Genomic DNA, 23,540 nt, shown 5'->3' with positions numbered 1-23,540 from the left:
TCAGTCGGTTAAACGTCTGACTTCTGCTCAGGTCATGATCTCATGGTTCATGAGTTCAAGCCCCGCATCGGGCTCTGTGCTGACAGCTCAGAGCCTGGAGCCTGCTTCCGATTCTATCTCCCTCCCTCTCTCTGCCCCTTCCCTGCTCATTCTCTGTGTGTGCGTGTCTCTGAAAAATAAATAAACAGGGGCACCTGGGTGGCTCAGTCGGTTGAGCGTCCGACTTCAGCTCAGGACATGATCTCACGGTTTGTGGGTTCGAGGCCCGCGTCGGGCTCTGTGCTGACGGCCAGCTCAGGGCCTGGAGCCTGTTTCGGATTCTGTGCCTCCCTCACTCTCTGACCCTCCCCTGCTCATGCTGTCTCTCTCTCTCAGAAATAAATAAAAAACATTTTTAAAAAATTAAAAACTAAAAAAACATTTTTAAAAATCTTAAAAAAAATAGAACTAGGAGGATTAGGAGGAACTTAAAGGACGACCATGGGGGAGAAGAAGGGGGGAAATGGTGGGGGTGAGGGAGAGAGGCAAACCATGAGAGACTTTTGAATGCGGAGAATAGGGGCGCCTGGGTGGCTTAGTCGGTTAAGCGTCCGACTTTCGCTTAGGTCATGATCTCGCGGTTCGTGGGTTCGGGCCCTGCGTCGGGCTCTGTGCTGACTGCCGGCTCGGAGCCTGGAGCCTGTTTCAGTCTGTGACTCCCTCTCTCTCTGACCCTCCCCTGCTCACGCTGTCTCTCTCTCTCCTAGAAATAAATTTAAAAAAAAATTTAAAAAAAAAAAATGAATGTGGAGAACAAACTGAGGACTCATGGGTGTGGGGGGAGAGAGGGGAGACAGGCATGGAGGGGGGCCACTTATGGGGATGAGCACTGGGTGTTATATGGAAACCAACTTGACAATAAACTATTTGTAAAAAAATAAAAATAAATAAATTTAAAAAAAAAGAACTACCCTACAGCCCAGCAATTGCACTACTAGGTATTTATCCAAGGGATACAAGTGTGCTGTTTCAAAGGGACACAGGCACCCCAATGTTTATAGCAGGGCTATCAACAATAGCCAAAATATGGAAAGAGCCCAAATGTCCATTGATGGATGAATGGATAAAGAAGATATGGTGTATATATACCATGAAATCTTGCCATTTGCAACTATGCAGATGGAACGAGAGAGTATTATGCTGAGTGAAATTAGCCAGTCAGAGAAAGACAAATACCATGTGACTTCAATCATATGAGGAAATTAAGATACAAAGCAGAGGAACATAAGGGAAGGGAAGCAAAAATAATATAAAATCAGGGAGGGGGACAAAAACATAAGAGACTCTTACATATGGAGAACAAACAGAGGGTTGCTGGAGGGGTTGTGGGAGGGGGATGGGCTACATGGGTGAGGGACATTAAGGAATCGACTCCTGAAATCACTGTTGCACTATATGCTAACTGACTTGGATGTAAATTTTTTAAAAAAAACTAAATTAAAATAAAATTCAGTCCTTCCAGAGAAGAAACTGAAATGGTTATGAATCAGGTATAGCTTTCAGATCACAGTTTTCATCATCTGCCTCGTGGCACCAGGAAAGCCAAGGTGGAGGTTTTGGGGGGAGAGGCTGTAGGATCACAAGGTCATGACCGCCCCAGCCCAAGTGGTCATTCCTTTCAGATGGAACCTATTCGTTTCTGTGGGGACAATGAGGTGTCCAGGGGAAGAGACAGGGTCTCTGCCCGTGTCCTTACAAGTCCTATTTGTCTGTCCTGAGCCATCCAGAACAATGGCCCCGTTCATCCTTAATCCAGATGTACTTTGTTCATGTGAGTGAGGAGAGGTCGGGAACACCAGCAGAGCCCACAAAGCCAGGCCACATGGAGACCAAGTTCATGCAACTCTAGGGCTTCTGGGCTCTCAGGAGCCAAGAACCAGGGTGGAGATGCTGGAAGGGTCCCGCGGGCCGAGCCTGGCCCAGTGTCCCCATGGGGGGGGGGGGGCCTGCAGATGGGGAAGGTGGAGACGGGCATCTTCCACCCGACGCAGCTCTCTCTCGTTCCACTGCAGACAATGCAGGGAAGAATTCGGCTGAGAAAACCCATCATTTTTCACTCAAGATCCTCAGGGAAGTCGGAAGGTGAACTTAGCCAGGAGCTGGGGCTCTCACACCAGGAGTCCATGTGGGGGGAGCAGGGAAGGGTGACACTGGGCCCTGGAGACCTATGTCTGAGTAGAATCCTGATATGCCCTGACAAGGGTCAGATGTGCTGCTGGACAGAAGCTGCAGCGAGTCCAGGCACATGCCATCTGAAGACTGTTCTGAGAGGAGCCTCAGGGACACCCACAAGGGGCTCTCCGGTGAATCCCGGCCTCAGGACACACTCCTGTTGCTGGGTATGAGCAGAAGCCTAGCTTTTCATGCAAAGCCACCTCCTAGCGGGTGTCACAGAAGGCAGGAGAGGCTGCCTTGGCCTCCGCGGGAAAGAGCCTCCCCATCACACCCTCTTCCCACCCCACAGCCAGTTCTTCTGGCTTAAAATTAGAACTCTCTCCCCTTTGCACAGTGAAATCTTCCACAGAACCGTGATATAAAAACCAATCAAGGCTGCAGAGGTGAAGGCCCAGAGCCCCACCACCTGTCTCCCGAGGGTCCCCTTCCTATGTCCCTAAGGCACCTTTCTGGAGCTTGAGGCTCTGGGAAGAACTGGAAAATCAGTACTCTAGGGGAGTAGGAAACACAGTTCCCAGACTGAGATAGCAGCTGCTTGCCCCAGGGAGCCTTCGTCCTGAAGAAGCCGGAGCACAGTGACAGGGCACAGAGACCTTGTGGCCTGTACAGGTCAGGCCCAAAGACCGTGGTGGTGCAGGACAAAGGGCCCCAGACCGGAAGTCAGGAAACCTGGAGTTGAAGCTGGACTCCACCATTTTCTAGTCCTACTATCTTGAACATTATCATACAGCCTTCCTGTGCCTCAGTTTCCTTATCTGTAAAACTGGGGTAACAATACCGACCTGGCAGGGTCACGGTGAGCACAGGCTCTGACATACAGCAGACCTCAGTAAACACTAGCTGGGTCTGAGAGAGATCAGTGATAAATGGTGCCTCGGGTTCAATGTCCATCCCTCGGGGCCAGCTTCAGCTTCATCACAACACCGGCCACGAAGTAACTGTTAAGAGATGCTTGTCTGCTCCTCAGAAAAAAAAAAACTTTGGACAGGAGTACAAGGCTCAGCTCCTGGCGGGCTCGGGTCCGATCGCACATTCTAGGGGGCATGCTGGCATGAAGGTCTCCGAGTGTACAGCGTGTTATGCACCAACAAGGTTGAGAAAAATATTCAGGCAGAAAGAATACTATAGAGCCCGAGACTCAGATAGGTGACTCAGACCACCAGCAGGCTACCGGCGGCCAGAATTCTCCAGAAACACACATGTGGCTCAGAGCAAGTCAGCAGCTGCTCTCAGGGGGCCTGGGAAGTCCCCTTCCGGGCCTGTGCTGGTTGGGAACAGCAGCAAAAGGGGGGGGGGCTCTCCCCCAACCAGCCCCAACACCCACTCAACCCGGGGCTGCTGGGAAGCCAGGCGGCTAAGCTCCCTAGCAGAGCCAATGTCCAGGATACCACCCCCCCCGCCTTCCCTAAGTGACCAGAGGTGACAAAGAAAGGACAGGAAAGGGGGCAGTCTATCCCCAACATCTGAGCATGGAAGAGTCTCTGACAATCTCTCCTGTGACATGAAGGGGTCAACTCTTAAATCACAATACTCTGGAAGGGGCTGGAAGTTAGTCATCCATTAACAACCTCATTAGTGATTAACAGCCTGGGTGACAGATTAAAGCACAGGGTAAGCCCCCAGGGCCAAGGAGGGGAGTGGGTGATAAAGATAATCTTCACATGCTTTGCTGTTGCCTAAACTGCCCAACGGGACTACTCAGGGCCGCCTCTGCTTCCTGGTCCACTCTGTCCTTAATCACGGCATTCTCCCAAGTTCCTGTAACAAACCACAGTCCTTAATAATTTTATCCTGTTTCCAATTACCGCAGAGTGAACCTCCTGCTAAGTTATAAAGAAATGTGCAGCCTGTGGGGCACCTGGGTGGCTTAGTCGGTTAAGCGTCCGACTTTCGCTTAGGTCATGATCTCGCGGTTCGTGGGTTCGAGCCCCGCGTCGGGCTCTGTGCTGACTGCCAGCTCGGAGCCTGGAGCCTGTTTCAGTCTGTGACTCCCTCTCTCTCTGACCCTCCCCTGCTCACGCTGTCTCTCTCTCTCTCTCTCTCCTAGAAATAAATAAAAAAAATATTAAAAAAGAAAAAAAAAAAAAGAAATGTGCAGCCTGTGGGTAACAGGTGCTTGGAGATATCAGAGCTTTGCAGGCCATCTGCTTCTACCTCTCTGCCAATGCCTCCACCTCGTCCTCATGCTGGCCAGGCACTTAACCAGTCTCACAGGTGCCTCTGCATGAGTGGGAGGCTTAGCTCTCTCCCTTCCGTCTGGGGCCAGTTCTGGCTGTAGCTCTGTCCCCTCCGGCTTGAGTCTGTTGGTTCTCCCTGGATCCATGGCTTAGAGCACTACACTCTTCCACAGACTGGCTGTTAGCTATTTGGGAACCTCCTAGGTTGCTTCCCAAGTCACTATGGGGCTCAGTGACCCCAGTACCTTCAACCCTTGCTTAGGAAGTACAGACACGAGCCTCAAACCATCACCTTCCACCTCCAGAACTTTCAGTCTCACAGAGCATGGGTTCACAAGACTTCGCCGTCTGACTGTACACAGCATAAGGAATGTCACCTTCCTTGTTCTGGAAGCCGTATTTCTTTTAATGCTGCCAAAAGTCCTATTACCTTTTCTATCAGCCATGCTACTTTTAACTATACTGCATTTCTGTCTACCAAAGGTCTCCTCTCTTACAAAAGCTTTTTAACAACACCTCTACATCTAATATGTTTAGTTGCTTTGGGGATCCATATGTAGGGCGCTGACAGGTATTCTAGCTAGACTTCCTATTAGGATGCATAACTAGCATTCTAGCCTTTTTAACGTCTTTTAGGACCTAACTCCACATTCTTAAGAATTAACCATCTCTGGGATGCCTGGGTGGCTTAGTTGGTTAAGTGCCTGACTTTGGCTCAGGTCATGATCTCCCAGCTCGTGGGTTCGAGCGCCGTGTTGGGCTCTGTGCTGGCAGCTAGCCTGGAGCCTGCTTTAGATTCTGTGTCTTCGTCTCTCTCTGACCCTCCCCTATTCACGCTGTCTCTCTCTCTCTCTCTCAGAAATAAATAAAACATGGGGCGCCTGGGTGGCTTAGTTGGTTAAGCGTCCGACTTTCGCTTAGGTCATGATCTCGCGGTTCGTGGGTTCGAGCCCCGCGTCTGTGGCTCCCTCTCTCTCTGACCCTCCCCTGCTCATGCTGTCTCTCTCTCTCTCTCCTAGAAATAATAAATAAATAAATAAATAAATAAATAAATAAAACATTAAAAAAAAAAAAGGAATTAACCATCTCTCCCTGCTTCCTGTCATACGGGCCACTGATGAAAAAGAAAGCAGAGCCTTTCACCATTGTGGACCAGCTCCCTCCAGATGGAGACAGGGCTATCTTTGACCAAAGACTTCAGCTAAAGCCTTAGCACCCAGCTCATACTTTCCATCTTAACCCCAAGGGTATCATGAAAGACCTCACCAATGTCTTCCTTAAGTCCACATTTCCAAGCCATCTAAACGTCCATCCCTGAGGAAGTGGCCAAATAAAAAGCAATTTGCCTACACAATAGAATTCCACGCAATAGTTTAAAAATATGGTACATGTATTTGTTACAAGACATACATTTTTATGTTAGCAGCATGTATAATAGTCTGTTCTCAATAGGCACAGAATCCCTCTATAGGCAAAGAACGGTGTGCATTCCATGTAAATGCATAGAAGAAAGTCCAAGGTGATACACACCAAACTGATGTTTCCTGTGAGACCAAGATTGGGGAGGTACTCAAGGAGATAAGGATCTAGATTTCAGCTTTCGTAAGAATGCATTCACCTATTGATTAAAATAAAATTTTAGGGGCACCTGGGTGGCTCAGTTGGTTAAGCATCCGGCTTCAGATCAGGTCATGATCTCACGGTTCCTGAGTTCGAGCCCCACGTCGGGCTCTGTGCTGACAGCTCGAAGCCTGGAGCTGCTTTGGATTCTATGTCTCTCTCTCTCTGCTAGCTCCCTTGCTCATGCTCTGCCTCTCTCTCTCTCTCTCTCAAAAGTAAAAATAAACCTTAAAAATTTTTTTAAAATTTTAAATCACCCAAATAAAAAAGACCTCTGGGGATTTCCATGATCAATCAGGCTATGATTGGTTTCCAAAGACAGAACAAGGCGCATGTAAAACAAGCTGTGTAGTGAACACCGATCATGGTTTCCTGCCCAGATGCTGACAAACCGGCTCTTTCACAGTCTGTTCAACCATCTCCCCTCTTTGCCCTTTAGAAAATCTTGCTCTTCACAACTGCTCACATCAATGAGGGTCTCTGCAACCCGCAGGCCAGCCATCTGTCTGCCCTGCGGCAAAATTCATGTGGACTCGGAATACGTTAGGAAGCTTGTCAAAGTGCACAGTGAGTATAAACAAGGGCCCCCTGGGCCACTCGGAAGTGACCAGGGCTGCTGTCAAGGGCGGGGGCGGGGGGAGGCATTCCAAGGTATGTTTCAGGGGTTTACAAGGATCCTGTCCCAAAAGCAAGACAACCAACAGTGACCCTTCAGAGACCCCCCCCCAAGTGAAGCAGCTACGTGTTACAATGTACAGAAGACGCACCCCCTCAGAGTGTGCAGGGAGTCCGGTGTGCCGTGGGGAAGGGGAGTGAGCCTACTGGATGGCCGCTGTCCCAACCTTCTCCAAGTCGCTGTGTCATCAGTGAAGTTCTTACTTCACTTGGCCCCCGGCTTCTAGAGCCAAGCCTTTACCTTAATCTCTCAAAAAAAGAGGAAGAGAAAGCATAGCTTTCAGCTTACAGGGTACCTCGCCATCTCTGCACTGAAGGGACTACTTTGGTTATGTTCTCATGACCAGCAGATCCTGCCAGGCCAGGGACCTAGAACAATGTGCCGAGGCTTAGGGAAGACATCTGGCTGGCGTAAATAAATGTGGTGGGGAAGGGGGGCAGGAGGGAGACGTTCGACGTGGTATAACGGGATGCCCAGCTGGGTTCTTGTCTATCTTCTGTTTGCTGGAGGCCTTAGCAAATACTTACAAACTCCAGACATCCGTATAAAATTAAGGGTTAATCTATAAGGTCTCTTCTAACTCTGTGAAGCGGGCGGGCGGGAGGGAACACAAGACAGGGAGGAAGGAGGGGAGAAAGGGAGAATGCCACCGCGGCTCTATGTAAACTTTTCTAGAAAAGATCTGATTGTCGAAACTTTTTCCTTGATGTTTAATGACAGGCTTCCTGGCTACAGTTTGAACACACGATCCCCCCCCAACAGCCCCTGCGAATAAGGAGGTGTCAGCCAGCACCCTGAGCTGCCTCAAGGTGCCCTCCTCTGTGTGGCTCGGCAGCCTCCCCTTCTCGAAGTCTTCTGGGCCGTCCTGAGGGGATGACACTGCTCTTGACTTTGACAGCTCTCCCTCACCCAGAACCAGAGTTCCCAGATATGATAAAGCGGGTCCTGGAGGGAGACGGCGCTCAGGGAGGATTTCTGAGAAATACGGGAGGTGCTCCAGCCACCGCAGGCTTGAACATCGCATCACGGCACATGCGGAAGCACTTGCTGTCTCTTCTGCACTTCAGAGGGAAGCCCACTGGTGGATGGAGAGCTACTCTGTTCTACGGCTGCAAATATGCTCCTGTTTTTCTGAATTCTCACAGGGAATTCAGACACAGCAAAACAAGAAGCCCTCATGGCGGGGGAGGACACAGACCCTCGGCTCCACCGGGACTCAGGGCAATCACTCCCCCCAGAGCTGAGCGGCCTCCACCAAGTTATTCCCAGATTTTGAGGCCAGGCATTCAGAATGGCAGGCCAACATCCCTCCCCTCCCCGGCTACACTGCCTACTTAGGGGCTCTACAGGAGGGTCAGAGCCTCCTAGGAAAAAGCCTGGACTTTCTCTCAAGCAAAGCTGCCTCTCCCCTGAAACTGCTACAGAGAGCCCGACGTCCAAGGGGTTCACCAACCTCTTACCTTCATCCCGAAAGACTGCATACGAGTGGCCACCTCTCTCCCAATCCTGCCCAGGCCAAGAATTCCCAGGATCTTTCCACTGAGCTCTGTTCCCATGAACTGTAACCGAATAAGCAAAAGGCAAAGAAGCCAAAGTGAGCGGCAGAGTGGACCCCGGGCACCAAGGCACGTGGGGCGGGGTGGGGCGGCTGCTCACCTTCTTCCGTTCCCATTTGCCGTCCTTCATGGAAGCTGTCGCCTGGGGAATCTGTCTGCAAGGACACAGACACAGGCTGAGGGGGGCGGGGAGGGGGCACGCGGAAGGGGAGGGCTGCACAGCCACAACCTCTGCCCATCATTCCCCTGGGGAACCAAGCTCAGGCTGGGTCTGGAGCTCAGGTGCAGAGACCCCGAGGAGGGTCGAGGGAGTGGAGCAGAGGGAAACCCCCAGCGAGGCCTGACAGGAGCCCTGGGATTTCTGTCTCCCTGGGATTTCTGTCTCTGGCCAGGACTCTGGGTAGAGGTTCTGATTCCACCTCAACACTGAGCGACTCTAGGCATGTAAGAAGTAAGAGCCAACCCTCTGGGGTTCCCGGGGATAACAAAATGGGGTATTGAGCAATTCTAATCACATCAAGTTCATCAAGGAAGTTCAAGGATTTTCTTTTTCCTTTTCCATCCAAGGCTGCAACCTACATCTTCCACTGTATCAACAGACAGCTGGTTATTTAATTGCTTGTTGAGAGTTTCTTAAGCCACAGCTGTTTCAGGCTACCCTGGGATGGAGGGGTGGGGGTGAGGGGTCCATATTGACCCCTGTCCCAGCACCCAGCCTATGTCCTCCTGTTGGTTAACATGAAGGTCTGAGTTTCCACCTATCTTCTGGAAGGGACAAAGAAAGTTAGGGCAGAGTCAGAAGTGAGAGGGTAAGATCATGTCATCCAGGCTTCTCTGGAAGTGAAAAAGGAAGACAGGAAACAATGTTTAAAATGTTTAAGGAGCGGGCACCTGGGTGGCTTAGTCAGTTAAGCGTCCAACGTCAGCTCAGATCATGATCTCACAGTTCATGAGTTCGAGCCTGACATCAGGCTAGATCTATGCTGACAGCCCAGAGCCTGGAGCCTGCTTTGGATTCTGTGTCTCCCTCTCTCTCTGCCCCTTCCCGGCTCACACTCTGTCTCTTTCTCTCAAAAATAAATAAACATTAAAAAACTATTTATTTTCTTTTTAGACACTCCATAAACACATAGACAAGGGGTTCCCAGGTGGCTCAGTTGGTTAAGCATCTGACTCTTGGTTTTGGCTTGGGTCATGATCTCATGGTTCATGGTTCAAGCCCTACACTGGGCTTTGAGCCAACAGCATGGAGCCAGCTTGGGATTCTCCCCCCCTCCCCCAAGAGCTCGCTTTCTCTCTCTCTCAAAATAAAAAAAAATAAACTTAAAGAAAAAAAAAAAAGAAATACTTAGGTGCATCTTAGCCCCTGTAATGCTCACAACTGCCTGCAGAGAGACAACGGGAGCATTAAACACCCTGAACAGCCTCACCCCAATGGAAGTAGCTGCACTGACTCAAAGCCAAGGACATCCCCTCCACAGCTAGTCTCCGAAGTACTGAAATGCAGTCTTTCCCGCCAGCCACTAAACTCAGGGCGGGCTGTGTGTGTGTGTGTGTGTGTGTGTGTGTGGGTTTATGTGTTGTGTGTGTGCATGCGCACAGGCACACGTGTGTAAAGAGAGATTCCAACATGCTGTCCCTGTATCTCCATCTCCCTGAATTCTTATAAAAAATGTACTCCTGGGGCGCCTGGGTGGCTTAGTCGGTTAAGCGTCCGACTTTCGCTTAGGTCATGATCTCGCGGTTCGTGGGTTCGAGCCCCGCGTCGGGCTCTGTGCTGACTGCCAGCTCGGAGCCTGGAGCCTGTTTCAGTCTGTGACTCCCTCTCTCTCTGACCCTCCCCTGCTCACATTGTCTCTCTCTCTCTCCTAGAAATAAATTTAAAAAAAAAAAAAAAGTACTCCTGTCTACACGTTGCCGACACACTTCCATCTGAAGGTCAGCCTGCGGGGACATCTGTGTCCCTGGGATGTCACAGGTAAGCTCACAAAGCTTGAGTAACAGGCTTCTTGGGGAGAAGCTCCCATTAGGCCCATCAGGGCTCAGTAGCGGGTCCTCATTTCAGGACTGTCCCAAGGACAACGACTTGCCTTGAGGAAGTGCTTCCTTCTCGGCAAAGCTAGCCTGAGAACATGCCTCTGGCCTAGTGACACGGAGCCCACCCACTCCCTCTCAGGCCTGGCTCAGGCCCTACTCTGCCCTCCCGAGCCACCAGTGCTGTCTAAGAGAGGTGCGTGTGGCACCGGGGGGCACAAGACATTCCCAGACCCTCATGAATCCTCCCCAGGCTTTAACATTTCAGGGTCCTCTCAGGGCCAGTCTGGGGAGGACCATGATGGGGGCGAGGGGTCTCCGGAGAACCAAGTGGTAGCTGGGCTGACTCACGAAGGAGAAGGTAAAGGCGGGAAGATGAAATCTACATAGGTGGCGTTCTCCTCTCTTTCTGTGTCACTGTTCTTCTCCTGCACCTCAGGAACTCCTGCCGCCTGTTCAAAGTCCCCACCGTGAGGCCCATCCCACCCACATTGCTCAATGCTCTCAACCTTACGTCCACGGCTCCCGTTGTGCGGTCGCTGCTCTGCCGGAAAAGCAGTCTGAGCAAACATATGAGAAGGTATGAGAGACTGGCTGTTCCACCTTCAGAGGGTGCATGCTTGCTTGCTTGCTTCCTTCCTTCCTTCCAAGAGGCATAGAAAGAGCGGAACAGAAGATCCGAAGCAGACTCTGAGCTGCCAGCACAGAGCCCAACATGGGGCTCGAACCCACGAACCGTGGGATCATGACCTGAGCCAAAGTTGGACGCTCAACCGACTGAGCCACTCAGGGGCCCCACAGGGTGCTCGTTTCTTAGTTTTGATGTATCCTTGATGAGTAAGGTTGTTGGATGAGAGGTTGGAAATGGGACACTTCCTTGAAATCCTTCTAATTTACCTGTTCCTTTCAATAAAGTTTGGTCCTAGAACAGGAGAAAAATTATTCCTGGCTTCCAAGCCTTTCCTTCCACTCCAGAAAAAAAGTAAGAGAATTAATTAGACCGGAAGCTGACAGAGACGTCCCTCACTCAAAAACCAAGAACACCACTGGTTTTAACTGCACAAGTGAAACCAGGGCATGCGGCCATTGCACTTCTCCAGGGAGAAATACATCCAGCCCAGGGGTTCTACAAGTTGCAGACAGCCAGCTCAAGGACCCCTTCTAAGCTCTTTTCTCCAGTCTCCTCCCATCTTCACTGGCCAGTGAGTATCAGTGAACATCTAAGAGTTCAGGCGGAAATCTTGGGGAAGAGTTAGAACAAAGTTGAACCCCTCCAGACCCTGTCGCAGCAAGAAGGAGAGCAGGTCTAAGAGGGAGAGAGTTAATTTCTGAGCCAGAGAAGCTTCAGGCCTGAGTAGATTAAGTACGGAGCCCTGGCTCCCTGAGTTCCTCTGGTTTAGCATCTAAGAGTGTGTGAAGGGACCCAGCGAGCTTTCTGGCCTGTCTGCTGGCTCCTTGCCCTCCCTACTGACCACAGAAGTGCCTGAATGGCCTATTCAACAGTAGTGCTCAATACCATCATTTTACTACATTATGTGTCATATCCATGAGTTCCTAGGCTGTCCCCTCTACTCAAGAGGCCCGTACTCCCAGAATTCCTGCTGGGAGAGCAAGGCATTTGACCATTTGAGTTCCCTTGTGTTAAGAATCCACAGGTAGGTACAGTGAGCCCAGAGCGGCTTTTGCTACATGCTGTTACAATAGACAGCTGTAGGGACAGTGACACAGGACAGTGACTCCTGAAGGCCAGGGGAGTCAGAGAGGGACACAGCCTAGCTGGGGGATCTAGAGAGAGCTTCTTAGACAACTTAACACTCATGCTTCATCTTGAGAAGAAGAGTTACCCAGAGAAAGATGATGGAGGAGACTTTAGTTAAAAATTGTGTATCAGGACCAAAAAACTAACTCCAAATAAACGTTTACCCTTTGTTTTTTAAAAAAAAATTGTATATCAGGGGCGCCTGAGTGGCTCAGTCAGTTAAGCGTTCGACTTTCCCTCAGGTCATGATCTCAGGGTGCATGAGTTCAAGCCCTGCATCGGGCTGTGTACTGAGAGCTTGGAGCCTGGAGCCTGCTTTGGATTCTATGTGTCTCTCTCTCTCTCTCTCTCTCTCTGCCCCTCCCCTAATTGTCTCTCTCTCTCAAAAATAAATACACATTAAAAAATTGTTTTAAATCTCAGTTTTGTCATTAAAAAATAAGTATCAATATTTCAATATTGGCTCATTGATTGTGACCAATCCACCATACTAATGTAAGATATTAATAATAGGGGAGACTGAGTATGAGGTATATGGGAACTCTACTACCTTTACAACTTTTCTGTATATCTAAAACTCCTGAAATAAAAAGTTTATTGGAACACCTGGGTGGCTCAGTTGGCTAAGCGTCTGACTCTTGATTTCAGTTCACATCACGATCACACGGTTCATGGGATCAGGCGTCATGATGGTGTGGAGCCTGCTTGGGATCCTCTCTCCTTCTCTCTGCTGCTACCCATCCTCCAAATAGATAAACTTAAAAAAAAAAGTTTATTAAAAAATCCCAATGCCAAGTTCCACTCCATGCCAATTAAATCAGAATTTGGGGTATGTAAGCTAGGCATTAATATTCTCATCTCAGATGATATCAATGTGCAGCAAAGTCTGGGAACCTCTGTTGAGTGAGAAGTCTCTCAGGCATGGAAGCTGTTACATTCTGGCATTAGTTCACTCAAAAATGTTCCCAAGTAAATAAAAATGTTGAGCGCTTCTTCTATTTTACATCTGTGTAAAGTTAATTGAATTTTTAAAAAATTTTTAATGTTTATTTATTTTTGAGAGACAGGCGCGAGTGGGGGAGAGGCAGAGAGAGAGGGAGACACAGAATCTAAAGCAGGCTCCAGGCTCTGAGCTGTCAGCACAGAGCCAGATGCGAGGTTTGAAACCACGAAACGTGAGAACATGACCTGAGCCAAAGTGGACCGACTGAGCCACCCAGGCGCCCCTATTTGAATTTTTAATAATGAGTGTGATAAAAAGAAAGTACTGGATGACTTAGGAAAAAAGAGACAATGGGGAAGGATATTCCAGGGAGGAGAAACTGCATTTTTGAGGCTTAGAGTTTGAAAAGCCAGAGGATGATGTAGACAGTGGACAGCAGGAAATGACTAACGAGAAAAGGAAGAGAATACACAGTTATTTGCTCAATGAGCTTGCTCCCAGGTACTGAGCAGTCACGCCGAGCCCCCCTCCCACTTGCAAGAAGCCACCTGACCTTTGTGCACTAGAACCAGTGCATCGAATGATCCCTACAGTCCTGATGGCCTTGACGGTTCTTTGCAGTCTGCATGTTGCCAAGTGTCTCCAGGTCACTTTGTTTAGGGAGGTCATAATAACGGACACACCCAGGAGATGGGCTCTGCTGAGGAGTCAGGGACTTACCTGGCCAGACACATGATCATCCCACAGGTGAGCTCTGCAGCGCTGAGGCTATTCCCATTGGGGGTGCTGAAGAGCAAAGGAGAGAGGAGACTTTAGTAGGTCCAGACCCCGTATTTCCACTCCTGTCCCAACGGAAAGCCTTGAGTGCAGTGTGCTCACTCTCCCTCACCTCACCGGCTCTTACCACTTCCAAACCCATGCCCCCACCCTAGGTTCTCCGATGGACCCCTCCCCTAATCCCAGGGCTAGAAGGAAACCCCCTCTGCCCTGGCTGTTTTCATGCGGAGGGACATCCCTTAGAGAAACACACTTGGCCTCTCTACCCAAACTCCCTTCTCCCTGCACAGAGAAGGGTCTCACTCGATTGGGAGACACAGGTGTGGCTCAGCCCTTTCCTTTGCTCTCCTTTCAGGAACTACCTGCCTACAGGAAGCCCAGATTCCCGCTGTTCTGTGCCATCCATCTTATGGGGGCCATGCCCGAGATGGGTGAGCACGTCCATCAAATTCAAGACAGTCCACTGGCCACACACCTTCATCAAGTGGCCCAGCCTGGCTTCTATCAATAACAAAGCTAGTATTTTTATCTCCACCTGGTTGACTTCTCCTATCTCTCAACAAGTTCTGAAGTGAGAAAGCTTCCTCACATCTTCATGCTGAGTCTTCCCATTTCACAAAGGAGAATAGAGCTGAAACCCATGTCAGGTACTAGTTTTCTTTTCTCAGAGGCTCTTTCTCCCCGCCCCCCCCCCTTTTTTTTTTTTTTTGGTTTTGGAATACTTTATTAACAGGCATGTTCAGCCTCCATTTTCCTTTATTGGATCTTTGCATCCCTGGAAATGAAGATTATAAGGAGGAAAAAGTCAAGAGAGCCTAGCAAAAAAAAAGGTCAAGATAAAAGGATTCTCAGAGTCTGTCTTTCCACTTAGCGAAAAGGCTAGACTGGGAGGCTGGAGGAGGCGCAGGACTGGGGGCATTGCCTCTGGGTCCAGGGCGAGAATGCAGGATGGGCTACCATCTAACATTGCTTCTGCTGGATACTGACCTCCGATGACCAATTAACCCCTAGGCTATAGGAGGAAGTGGAGGGAAAGGGGGGCAAGATGTTGAGGACGCAGCTTCCCAAGGGAAGGGAAAGAGGCTCGGGGACAAAGAAGTGGGTTAGAATAACCTTGCCATGCCATCTATGTGTCAGATGGGAGCCGGAAACGAGTGGGGCCTTGCCCTGGTCAGTCCTGACCTCTGCTCTGAGTTTCTGCAAAAACAGCTCCAACAGGGACCCTTTCCCTCTTGGCCCTGGAGCGTGAAAGAGCACCTGGGTCCTGGCTGCAGAGGGTGTGGGGAACGTGAGAAAGGGAAAGAACGGAGTCATTCAACAGGCAAAGGCTGTGCTCTACCAAGCAGGGCTCAGGAAACCTGGCCCCAGACAAAACAACGGAGGGGCAGGGGCTGGGCAGGGAACGCAGATAAATTCACTAACGTCCTTCTGATTCCCGAACCAGGCTGCTGTTCAGACATCTGTGGGGTGGGTTCGGGAAGTGATCTGCGAGCTCAGACAGCCTCGCAGTCAAACACCTGGGGAACCACTACATGTGAGCGCGGAGCACCAGTCTGGACTTAGCCTGGACCAGCCATCGTTCCGGAAGCCCTTCCTCCTCTGCCCTGGCCTTCCCGGTTTCCCCTCCCCCTTCACGGGGAGCCTCCACACCCACTCCCAGGCCCCACGACTCACTTCATGACCAGAACGCCCTTCCTGGTGGCAGCCTCCAGGTCAACGTTGTCCACACCTGTGCCAGCTCTGCCCACCACCTGGAGCTTCTCCGCTGCGTTGATGACGTCAGCAGTCACCTTGGTGGCCGAGCGGACGATGAGTCCTTCGCAGTCCTGAGGCAGAAGAAACATCTGGGTCCGCGGTTGGTCTTCCAGACCTCGTAGCCCCTCTTTGCCCCTAGTGGGAGTTCTTGCCTGCTGGCTGATTTTGGATATATTCCAAGTAAGGAAGGCTTGGAGTCAGTCAGGCCTGGAGTCAAGTCCAAGCTGCATCCCCCAGGAGCTAAGGATCTGAGATCTGGCCTCCTCCAGTGCATGAGGAGGAAATGAGTTAGGACAGGTAGCACCTGGCATGCTATCTGGCTCCACTCAACGGATATGACCTCCTCCATAGGACACTGCCCTGCTCAATGGACATGCCCTCCTCCATCAGACACTGCCCCGCTCAACGGACATGACCTCTTCCATCGGACACTGCCCCGCTCAACGGACATGACCTCCTCCATCGGACACTGCCCCGCTCAACGGACATGACCTCCTCCATCGGACACTGCCCCGCTCAACGGACATGACCTCCTCCATCGGACACTGCTGCTGAATGGGAGAGGTGGCACTGAGTTCTACTTTGTAAGCCCCTAGGACTGGCACATGTGAAGCACTCGGTAAGCACTGGCTGGCTGAGTGACTAAAAAGTGAACAAAAGACAAACTGTTGAAAGTCATTTCCTAAAATAAGATCCAAAGTAAGGGGACGAAGGGAGAACAATTAAACCAGTGTCTGTAGCTGGTCAGAAACACAGGCCGTTTTAGACTAAAAATATACATATGCAAAAAATAAATACTTTCTGGATTCATTGAAGGCGCTTTATTTGTGCTAAGTTAGACCTCAAGATAATCTTTCTTAGGCTCTTCCAGAGTCTCGTGATAATGCTCTCCTAATAAGGATACTGTTGCCTACGTGGATGGAACTAGAAGGTATTATGCTGAGTGAAATAAGTCAGTCAGAGAAGGACAGATACCATATGTTTTCACTCATATGTGAATCTTGAGAAACTTAACAGAAGACCATGGGGGGAGGAAAGGGGAAAAAATAGTCACAAACAGAGAGGGAGGGAGGCAAACCACAAGAGGCTCTTAAATACAGAGAACAAAGTGAGGGTGGATGGAGGTGTGGGGGGGAGGGGAAAGTGGGTGATGGGCATGGAGGTGGGCACTTGTGGGGATGAGCACTGGGTGTTGTATGGAAGCCAACTTGATAATAAATTATATTCATAAAAAAAAAAAAAAAAAAAGGATAGTGTTGCCCAAACACTTGGATGAGCGTCCCCAGGAAATGTACCCCAAACTGGCTTTCCAGGGCTGCTGCGGAGGTGAGTGCTGTTGCAAAAGCAGGAAGCTGGGGGTCGGGAGGCTGGGGTTGCAGTTACCGGTCTGCCAAGGATAAGGCGGATCACGGTGCTAAGTCACCTGCCCCACCCCTGTCTTCACCTGTAAAACAAGAGGGCGAGAACAGTAGCACCACATCTGATCTGACACGACCCCACCGACGTGAGCCTCTCCAGGAGAACCTTCTCCCTCCCCCACCCACCATAGGCACTGAGAGGACAGAGAAAGGCCACAACATCAGGCTCCTCAGGCTCCACACAGAGGAGCTCAGTACGGGGGCTTCCAAGCACTGCACTGACTATTCGACCAAGGTTGTGAAATTATTCCTCCGGGGGTGCCTATTATGCCTTGTGCATGCTCCCTGGTGGGGTCCATGCCTGACCACAGCCAGCCAGATGCAGGGCCCCTCCCAGGCAGCCCAAGCCCTTTCATGTCCGCAGTTCTGCAACAGAACCCCAAAATGTGAGACTCCAAGAAACACTTGATCAGCCTCTGGTCCAAGTGCATTTCACAGATGAGAAACAGAAGCCCAACAAAATTAAGGATGCCCGTGTCCCCTTTTCCTGCCCTTCTTATGCCTTCCTTCCATCCGTGGGGCGCCTGGTAGGTATGCACCTGGCATTATGCTAGATTCTTGTCCATACAAGAGGAGTAAGTCACAGCCCCCCCCCCCCCCCAAGGACTCACAGCGACAGACGTGCAGAAACTCACCAGGACACACGTATGCGGTGAGCTCAGAGTGCACACGGCACACGCACACGGCAAAGTTAGAGGAACCACACAGGAGTCACCCCATTTGGCCTCACTGCCAGCAGTGGCTAACGCCAGGGGGAATCTCGAGGGTGCCTGGAATGCCTCCCTATAAAGCAGCCTAGTTGAACATCAGCCAAGGCCTGGGCAGACGGGGACAACTGCTGACTGCCCCACATTCAAATCCACTGCACATGGCTCCAAAGAAAAGGATCCCCCTGGCTGGCCAGCCACGACCAACTTTTCAAGGCACAGTGAACACCCCCTTCCATGAAGCCTTTGCCAACAACCCTGGATTCAATATCACTCCCTCCCCCTATTCTCGTAGCATCTGTTTTACATTCAGGTGTCCTCGGTCTGACCTGCAACGGGGTCCCTCATCCATAGGCTACATCTCTAAAGCAGGATTATTTTAATAGCTGATAACTTATTTTTGGATAATAAGTTATTATTTTAATAGCTAAAATACTCCATTGAATAAATGAACTCAGTGATTTGAAAGGCCATGGAAACCTAAACAAAGTCAAAGGCACCACTTAATAGGCGGAAAAACTCTTTGCATCAGGTATAACAGAGCAATGCCTCATCCCCAGAAATAATCAAGGCTTCCTACAAATCATTTTTTTGAATGATAAAAAAAAAGGCAAAGGTCTAAGCAGGCATTTCACAGGAGAAATACAAAGTGGCCAGGAATTTACAAAGACTCAAACATTAGATATCAAGAAAATGTAATTTTATTTTTTTATTTTTGAGAGACAGGGAGAGAGAACACGCGTGCGAGAAAGAATCTTAAGCAAGCTACACGCTCAGCGAGGAGCCCCATGTGGGTCTTGATCTCAGAAACCGCAAGATCATGACCTGAGCCAAAATCAAGGGTCAGACGTTTAACCGACTGAGCCACCCAGGTGCCCCAAGAAAATGTAAATTTTAAAATGTGGTCTTTTCAGGGGCGCCTGGTTGGCTCAGTCGGTTAAGCGTCCGACTTCGGCTCAGGACATGATCTCACGGTTCCTGGGTTCGAGCCCCATGTTGGTCTCTGTGCTGACAGCTTGCAGCCTGGAGCCTGCTTCAGATTATGTGTCTCCCTCTCTCTCTGCCCCTCCCCAACTTGTACTCTGTCTCTCTCTCTCAAAAATAAATAAACATTCAAAAAATAAAAATAAAATAAAATGTGGGATTTCCAGGCATCATATTGGCAAAATGAAAAGTGATAGTATTCAGTGTGGGTGAGAGTGGAGGGACATGGCATAAACCGCAGGAACTTTCCAGAGAGCAATCTGGCAGCAAGTAAGCACATTTCTACTGCGCATTCCTTTACCACCAGCCATGGCACCTCAGGTCATTGGTAACACAGTGCAGACAGAGTAAAACCTCCTTTGAAGGGACCAGTCCAGGACCAAGGGTCAAGGTTCCGCTGACAAGAAGCAGGCCTGGGAGCAGGATCACCCAAAGCATCACAACCTTCTAGTATTAAGTTCCTGGGCCCCCAATCTGAGGCCCAGTCCTGCTCCAGATGCTCGACCCCATCCCCAATCATGCTCTTGGGCCTCTAGAATCTGGCCTTCTCAAATGCTTTCTCCAAAGACCCCGCCCTCCCCTAACCTTAGGAATCGGTTTCCCACTGGAAAATTTCCCTAATGGACTGTCACTGTCATCTCTCCATGCTTGTCGCCTCAAGGGTGATGCCCTCAAATCCTCAAACCAGCTTCCTCTGAAGCCAGAAGTCTGAAGAGTCTCCAGTCCGACTGGTACAGATGTTCATTCAGACCTCCCCGGTCCCAAGAAGAGAATGTGCTCTTGGAGACGGCCCTTCAGCTGACCCTGGTCCCACCCAGGGCACCAAACCCCACATGGCCAGGCTTCGCTGGTTTCCAAGTTCTCTTACCCCCTCAACTACCGCCAATTCATTCAGTTCTTCACTCAAGCGCATCATCGATTGACTGCTTCAATCAGCGTGTATTTCTTGAGGGCCTCCTGGTGCTCCGCTCCCTCAAAACCCCTGCACCCCTAGGTGCCATTCCCCTCCTCAGGTTACAGGTCATCCCTCCAAGACCCGGCTCCAAGCTGAGTGCTCCTCTGCTTAGGCAAACTGCAGCCCCTTGCCAGTCTGCTCACGTCCTTTGTGCAGGCTGTGGGGACACCTTTCTCCCCCAGTGTCCTGCTGTCCACCCTGGCACCTCTTGACACTGCACCCACTCTGCCGTCTCTTGCTCTCTGCAGCTGCCTTCGAGCTGGAGACCCGCCAGCGCTCTGCTGGGTTTCTAGCTGTTCCAGACAAACCATGCTAACTCAGCAGTGGAGAGCTGTTCGCATTTCTCAAGTTCAAACATGCTTCCTTTCCCAAAGAGGACAGGCTTGGCCTTGAGTGTGATTTTAGCATTGCTGGTACCTCTGACTTAAATCATGAGGGCAGCCTGACTTTCCAGGTCATGCTCCCCAATACAGAGAATGCAGCGAGATGCTGTATATGCAGCCCTGATTAATTAGAGGGTTACTTAACTTTTGCAAATCAAATCCCTGTGCAAAGGCTGGGAACTTGCTATTTTAACGGAGCCTTTCAAAAGATAGACTCTTGCATGGAAGTTCTTCCCCTTATTTTGTTTAAAATTCTGACACAAGGATGCAAATATGCTCAGTAAGTTAAATGCATTGCTACTAGCATGTGGTTTAGTGGCTTCTGACCAACAATGCTGTTCAATAAAACTGAACAAAAATATATGTATCACATAGAGTAAAGGCATTATTTCACGAAAGTTTAGTGTGTGTGTACACATACATATGTGTACACTGAGTGATGATAGAAAATGAATTTCTTTCTGTGGGTCATGGTCAAATTTTAACACCCACTGATAGGTGGCAAGATTTTAATGTTCCCGCATACTAAGTTTATTTAAGATGCCATGTCTGCTGATGGAAGAGGGGTACACAGCCTAAGAGCTTTGTGAGTTCCGAACGCAATGCCTTATTATTCCAAGCCAGTGTTTTCCAAACTTTTCTGACTAGGACTTAGAGTAAGAAACATTTGTTTAAGTTGGGTTTTTTATGCTCACAAACCACACAGGCACCACAACTGCCCACATCGCTGAAACAAATTTCATGATACAATACTCAGCCTATCTGCCTTGCTCCCTGCTACTTCTTATTTTCTTTTTTAAAATGTTAATCATGCCCCATAAAACCAACTACCCACTACCCACAATGCGCCAGGAACTGCTTTGAGTCTGAAAAGCACCATTCTCGGGGGTCATTGTACTTCCTCACCACGGAGTGAGTGGAGAGCACACTGTGCCTGCCTTGAATACCAAGGAGTGGGACCAGAGGCCAGTTCCCACTTCCCTCGGCATGAGAAGGATTTAAATGGGAGAGGGCAGGGAGCACCATCAGAGATCTCTCCACCCAGAGAAGACAGACACGCTGAGGATAATGAGGCCCCTCCAGGGCGCTGCCTAGGTGGACTAACTGGCATTCTGAAGTGAATGTTCTACAAAGACAGCCACGAAGGCTTGGGGGCTCCAACAGCCCAGCCAGCCGCCAGCGGGGAGCTGACAAACACCCCTCCTCTGCTGCCAGGAGCCGTCAGTGCCTTTAGGATGTCCTCCAAGTTGAGCTCCAGACTCCAGCAACACACCCAGCCGACTTCTCAAGTTCACAGAGCCCCTCCGGGACTGGTGAGGCCCCCACTTCTTCTCAGTTCTGCCTATACCCCACACTGCCCCTCCCTGGAAATTCTAGAAATTGGGACTTCTGATTTCCACAAGAAGTCTGCAAAGCCCCAGGGGAGGCCGCCCTTCCCAACCGAATGCTCTGGCGAGGGGAGGGTCAGAAGCTGGTCTAGAGGCCACAGCACTGTCTTCTGGCCACTGCCTTGAGCCAAGGCCACTGACGGCACCCATATAAAAGAGTTGGCACAAGCTGAGGTGCCTTCCTCCCATCCCGCCTACCTTGGATCCGGTCCTGAGCCCCTGTCCCCGACCCCCATTCAAAGCGATCAAGCCCCCTGTCCCCACGTTTGCAGCAACAGATCGGGCAGAGGCTAGGCTGCTGTGTGGTCTCCCTTGGCACTCAAGTACTGTGTCATCTGGTCAATACTCTCGGGACTGATGGCCAGGCTCCCTAACTAGTCCCCACGCTCCTTGAAGGCACAGACCAGGCAGACACTTCTCTAAGAACAGGGCCGGGGCTGGATACACCACCGTGGCGGTGGCGGTGGGGGAGTGGGGGACACGCACCGGGAAACGCCGCCGCAGATCCGAGGGCAGACGGGGAGCACAGGCAGTTTCCAGGACCATGTGGTTCCGGCACAACGAAAGCCACTGCACCGCCTCTGTGGTTTGAGTCAAGGCGCCCTCCGGGGCGAAAATGGAGGGGGTGGATGCGCGCTGGGGCTGAGCGAGGTTGGTGGGAGGCGGCCCTGCGGGGCTGTCGGAGTTGGAGGGTGGGGGGAATGCATCGGCCAGTGGGGCACCGACCCCGGGGGGCTTGGGGGCAGGAATGAGAGTGAAGAGCTCACAAAATAAACGCGCTAAGGCTGCAGGAGGCCACCAAACTTCCCAGGACCCTTACAAACAAGGCGGAGGAAGACGTGAAGAGATGGCGCTAACTGTGCGCCAGGGCAAACTGATACAAGCCTGAGAAAGATTTTCTAAGAGACAGAAAGGTCCTGGGGGCGTTTGCGACCGGATCCGAGCCCGGGCTGCTCATTCCTGACCAGCGAGGAGGCCAACAGCGAGGCAGGACGGCAGGGGCTTTACAGCCTGTAGCCCGGGGGCTGCGGCGGCGGCTGCGTGGGCGGCGCGAGGACCTCGGGCGCCCCCCGCCCGCCCCCCTTCCCTCCGAGAGCTCTCCCGAGGCCGAGGGGCGGGGAAAACTCGCGGCAGTCTTGCATCAGACGAAAGGCGGTTCGGCGTTTGCTGCCCCAGCCGGGCCGCTTTGCCTGCAGCCTCTCCAGACAGGCTGGGACCCCGCCAACGACCCCCACCCACGGCCCGCCCGGCGAGCCAGGACTCGGCCCGGGAAGGATTGCCCGTCCCTAGGCTTCCCGCCGGGAAGCCTCTTGGGCGCCCGTTCCCCCTGTGCCCCGGGGTCCCGGATAAGAGGCGGCGCAGGGCTGCCCGGGCCACAGCGCGCGAAGGCTCCGGGGAGCCGCGCTGGCAGCCCGCGGGCAGCCCGCAGGACCAACCCGGGCAGCCCGCACTTTCCCATGCAGGCGGAAGGCACGCCGGCGCGAAACACGCGGTTGCAAACTGGACGCAAAGTTTGCATCCTGCAGCTCGCGGCTGTTTTTTCCTCCCTCCTTCCCCTCCCTTCCCCAGTCTCCACTCTCAGGAGGCCCCAGGGCGGACCGGTACTGGGGGCGGGGGGCGCGCTGGCCCCGGCCCGTTTGGGCAGAGGATGCCACCGAGCCTTCATCTTTTTCCCGCTCGCCTCACCTGCAGCTCGGCTATGAGCTCCTCTTTGCTCAGGTTCTGCTTCTCCACCACCTGCAGCCCTCCATCTTGCAGGATCTTCCGGCAGCAAGGGTCCAGGCTATCACTGATGAGCACCTTCCGCAGATTTGCAAAGGCCATTGCGGGAGTCCGCTTCGGAATCGGCCGCTCGCGCGGGGGGAGAAGCACCAAAGCCGAGGAGCTGCTGTTCCGGCTGGCGGGCTGGTGTAACTGGGCAGGATTCTCGGGCTCCCGCCCCCCTTTTATCTCGCCCTTCTGCTTGTACCGCCACCTTCTGATTGGACAAAAGGACTCAAACTCTCGGTGACTCCGCCTCCTCCTCGCAGCTCCGAGCCTCCGCCCATTTTATTATTCTCCCGCGGTGAATTTCTCAATCTCGGCCAAGCCCTTCCCTGCACCTGGTGAGCATCTACAAGCACAAATTGACGCTGACTAGCTGATTCATATCTGAAACAGAAATGTTTGTTTTCATCACGAGAGAAACGTTTCA

General features: G+C 51.3%; 1 protein-coding gene across 1 annotated transcript in view; it reads right to left on the bottom strand.

The window, feature by feature from the left end:
- Nucleotides 1-23,252, bottom strand: part of PHGDH (phosphoglycerate dehydrogenase) — a 34,023-nt gene extending 10,771 nt beyond the window's left edge. The window contains exons 1-5 of the mRNA XM_039255673.1: nucleotides 23,033-23,252; nucleotides 15,431-15,582; nucleotides 13,700-13,765; nucleotides 8,344-8,398; nucleotides 8,148-8,246 (exon numbers count right to left, since the gene is read on the bottom strand). Coding sequence (XP_039111604.1) covers nucleotides 8,148-8,246; nucleotides 8,344-8,398; nucleotides 13,700-13,765; nucleotides 15,431-15,582; nucleotides 23,033-23,170 — 510 coding nt within the window. The 5' untranslated portion in view covers nucleotides 23,171-23,252. The remainder of the gene's footprint in view (nucleotides 1-8,147; nucleotides 8,247-8,343; nucleotides 8,399-13,699; nucleotides 13,766-15,430; nucleotides 15,583-23,032) is intronic.
- Between the last annotated feature and the right edge of the window lie 288 nt (nucleotides 23,253-23,540).

The sequence above is a fragment of the Hyaena hyaena genome, unplaced genomic scaffold (genome assembly GCF_003009895.1).
Source record: "Hyaena hyaena isolate Hyena2069 unplaced genomic scaffold, ASM300989v1 scaffold_539, whole genome shotgun sequence".
In the NCBI taxonomy this organism is placed as follows: Eukaryota; Metazoa; Chordata; class Mammalia; order Carnivora; family Hyaenidae; genus Hyaena; species Hyaena hyaena.
The sequence above is the reverse complement of the archived record's forward strand: the minus strand, read 5'-3'. Positions and strand labels throughout refer to the sequence as shown.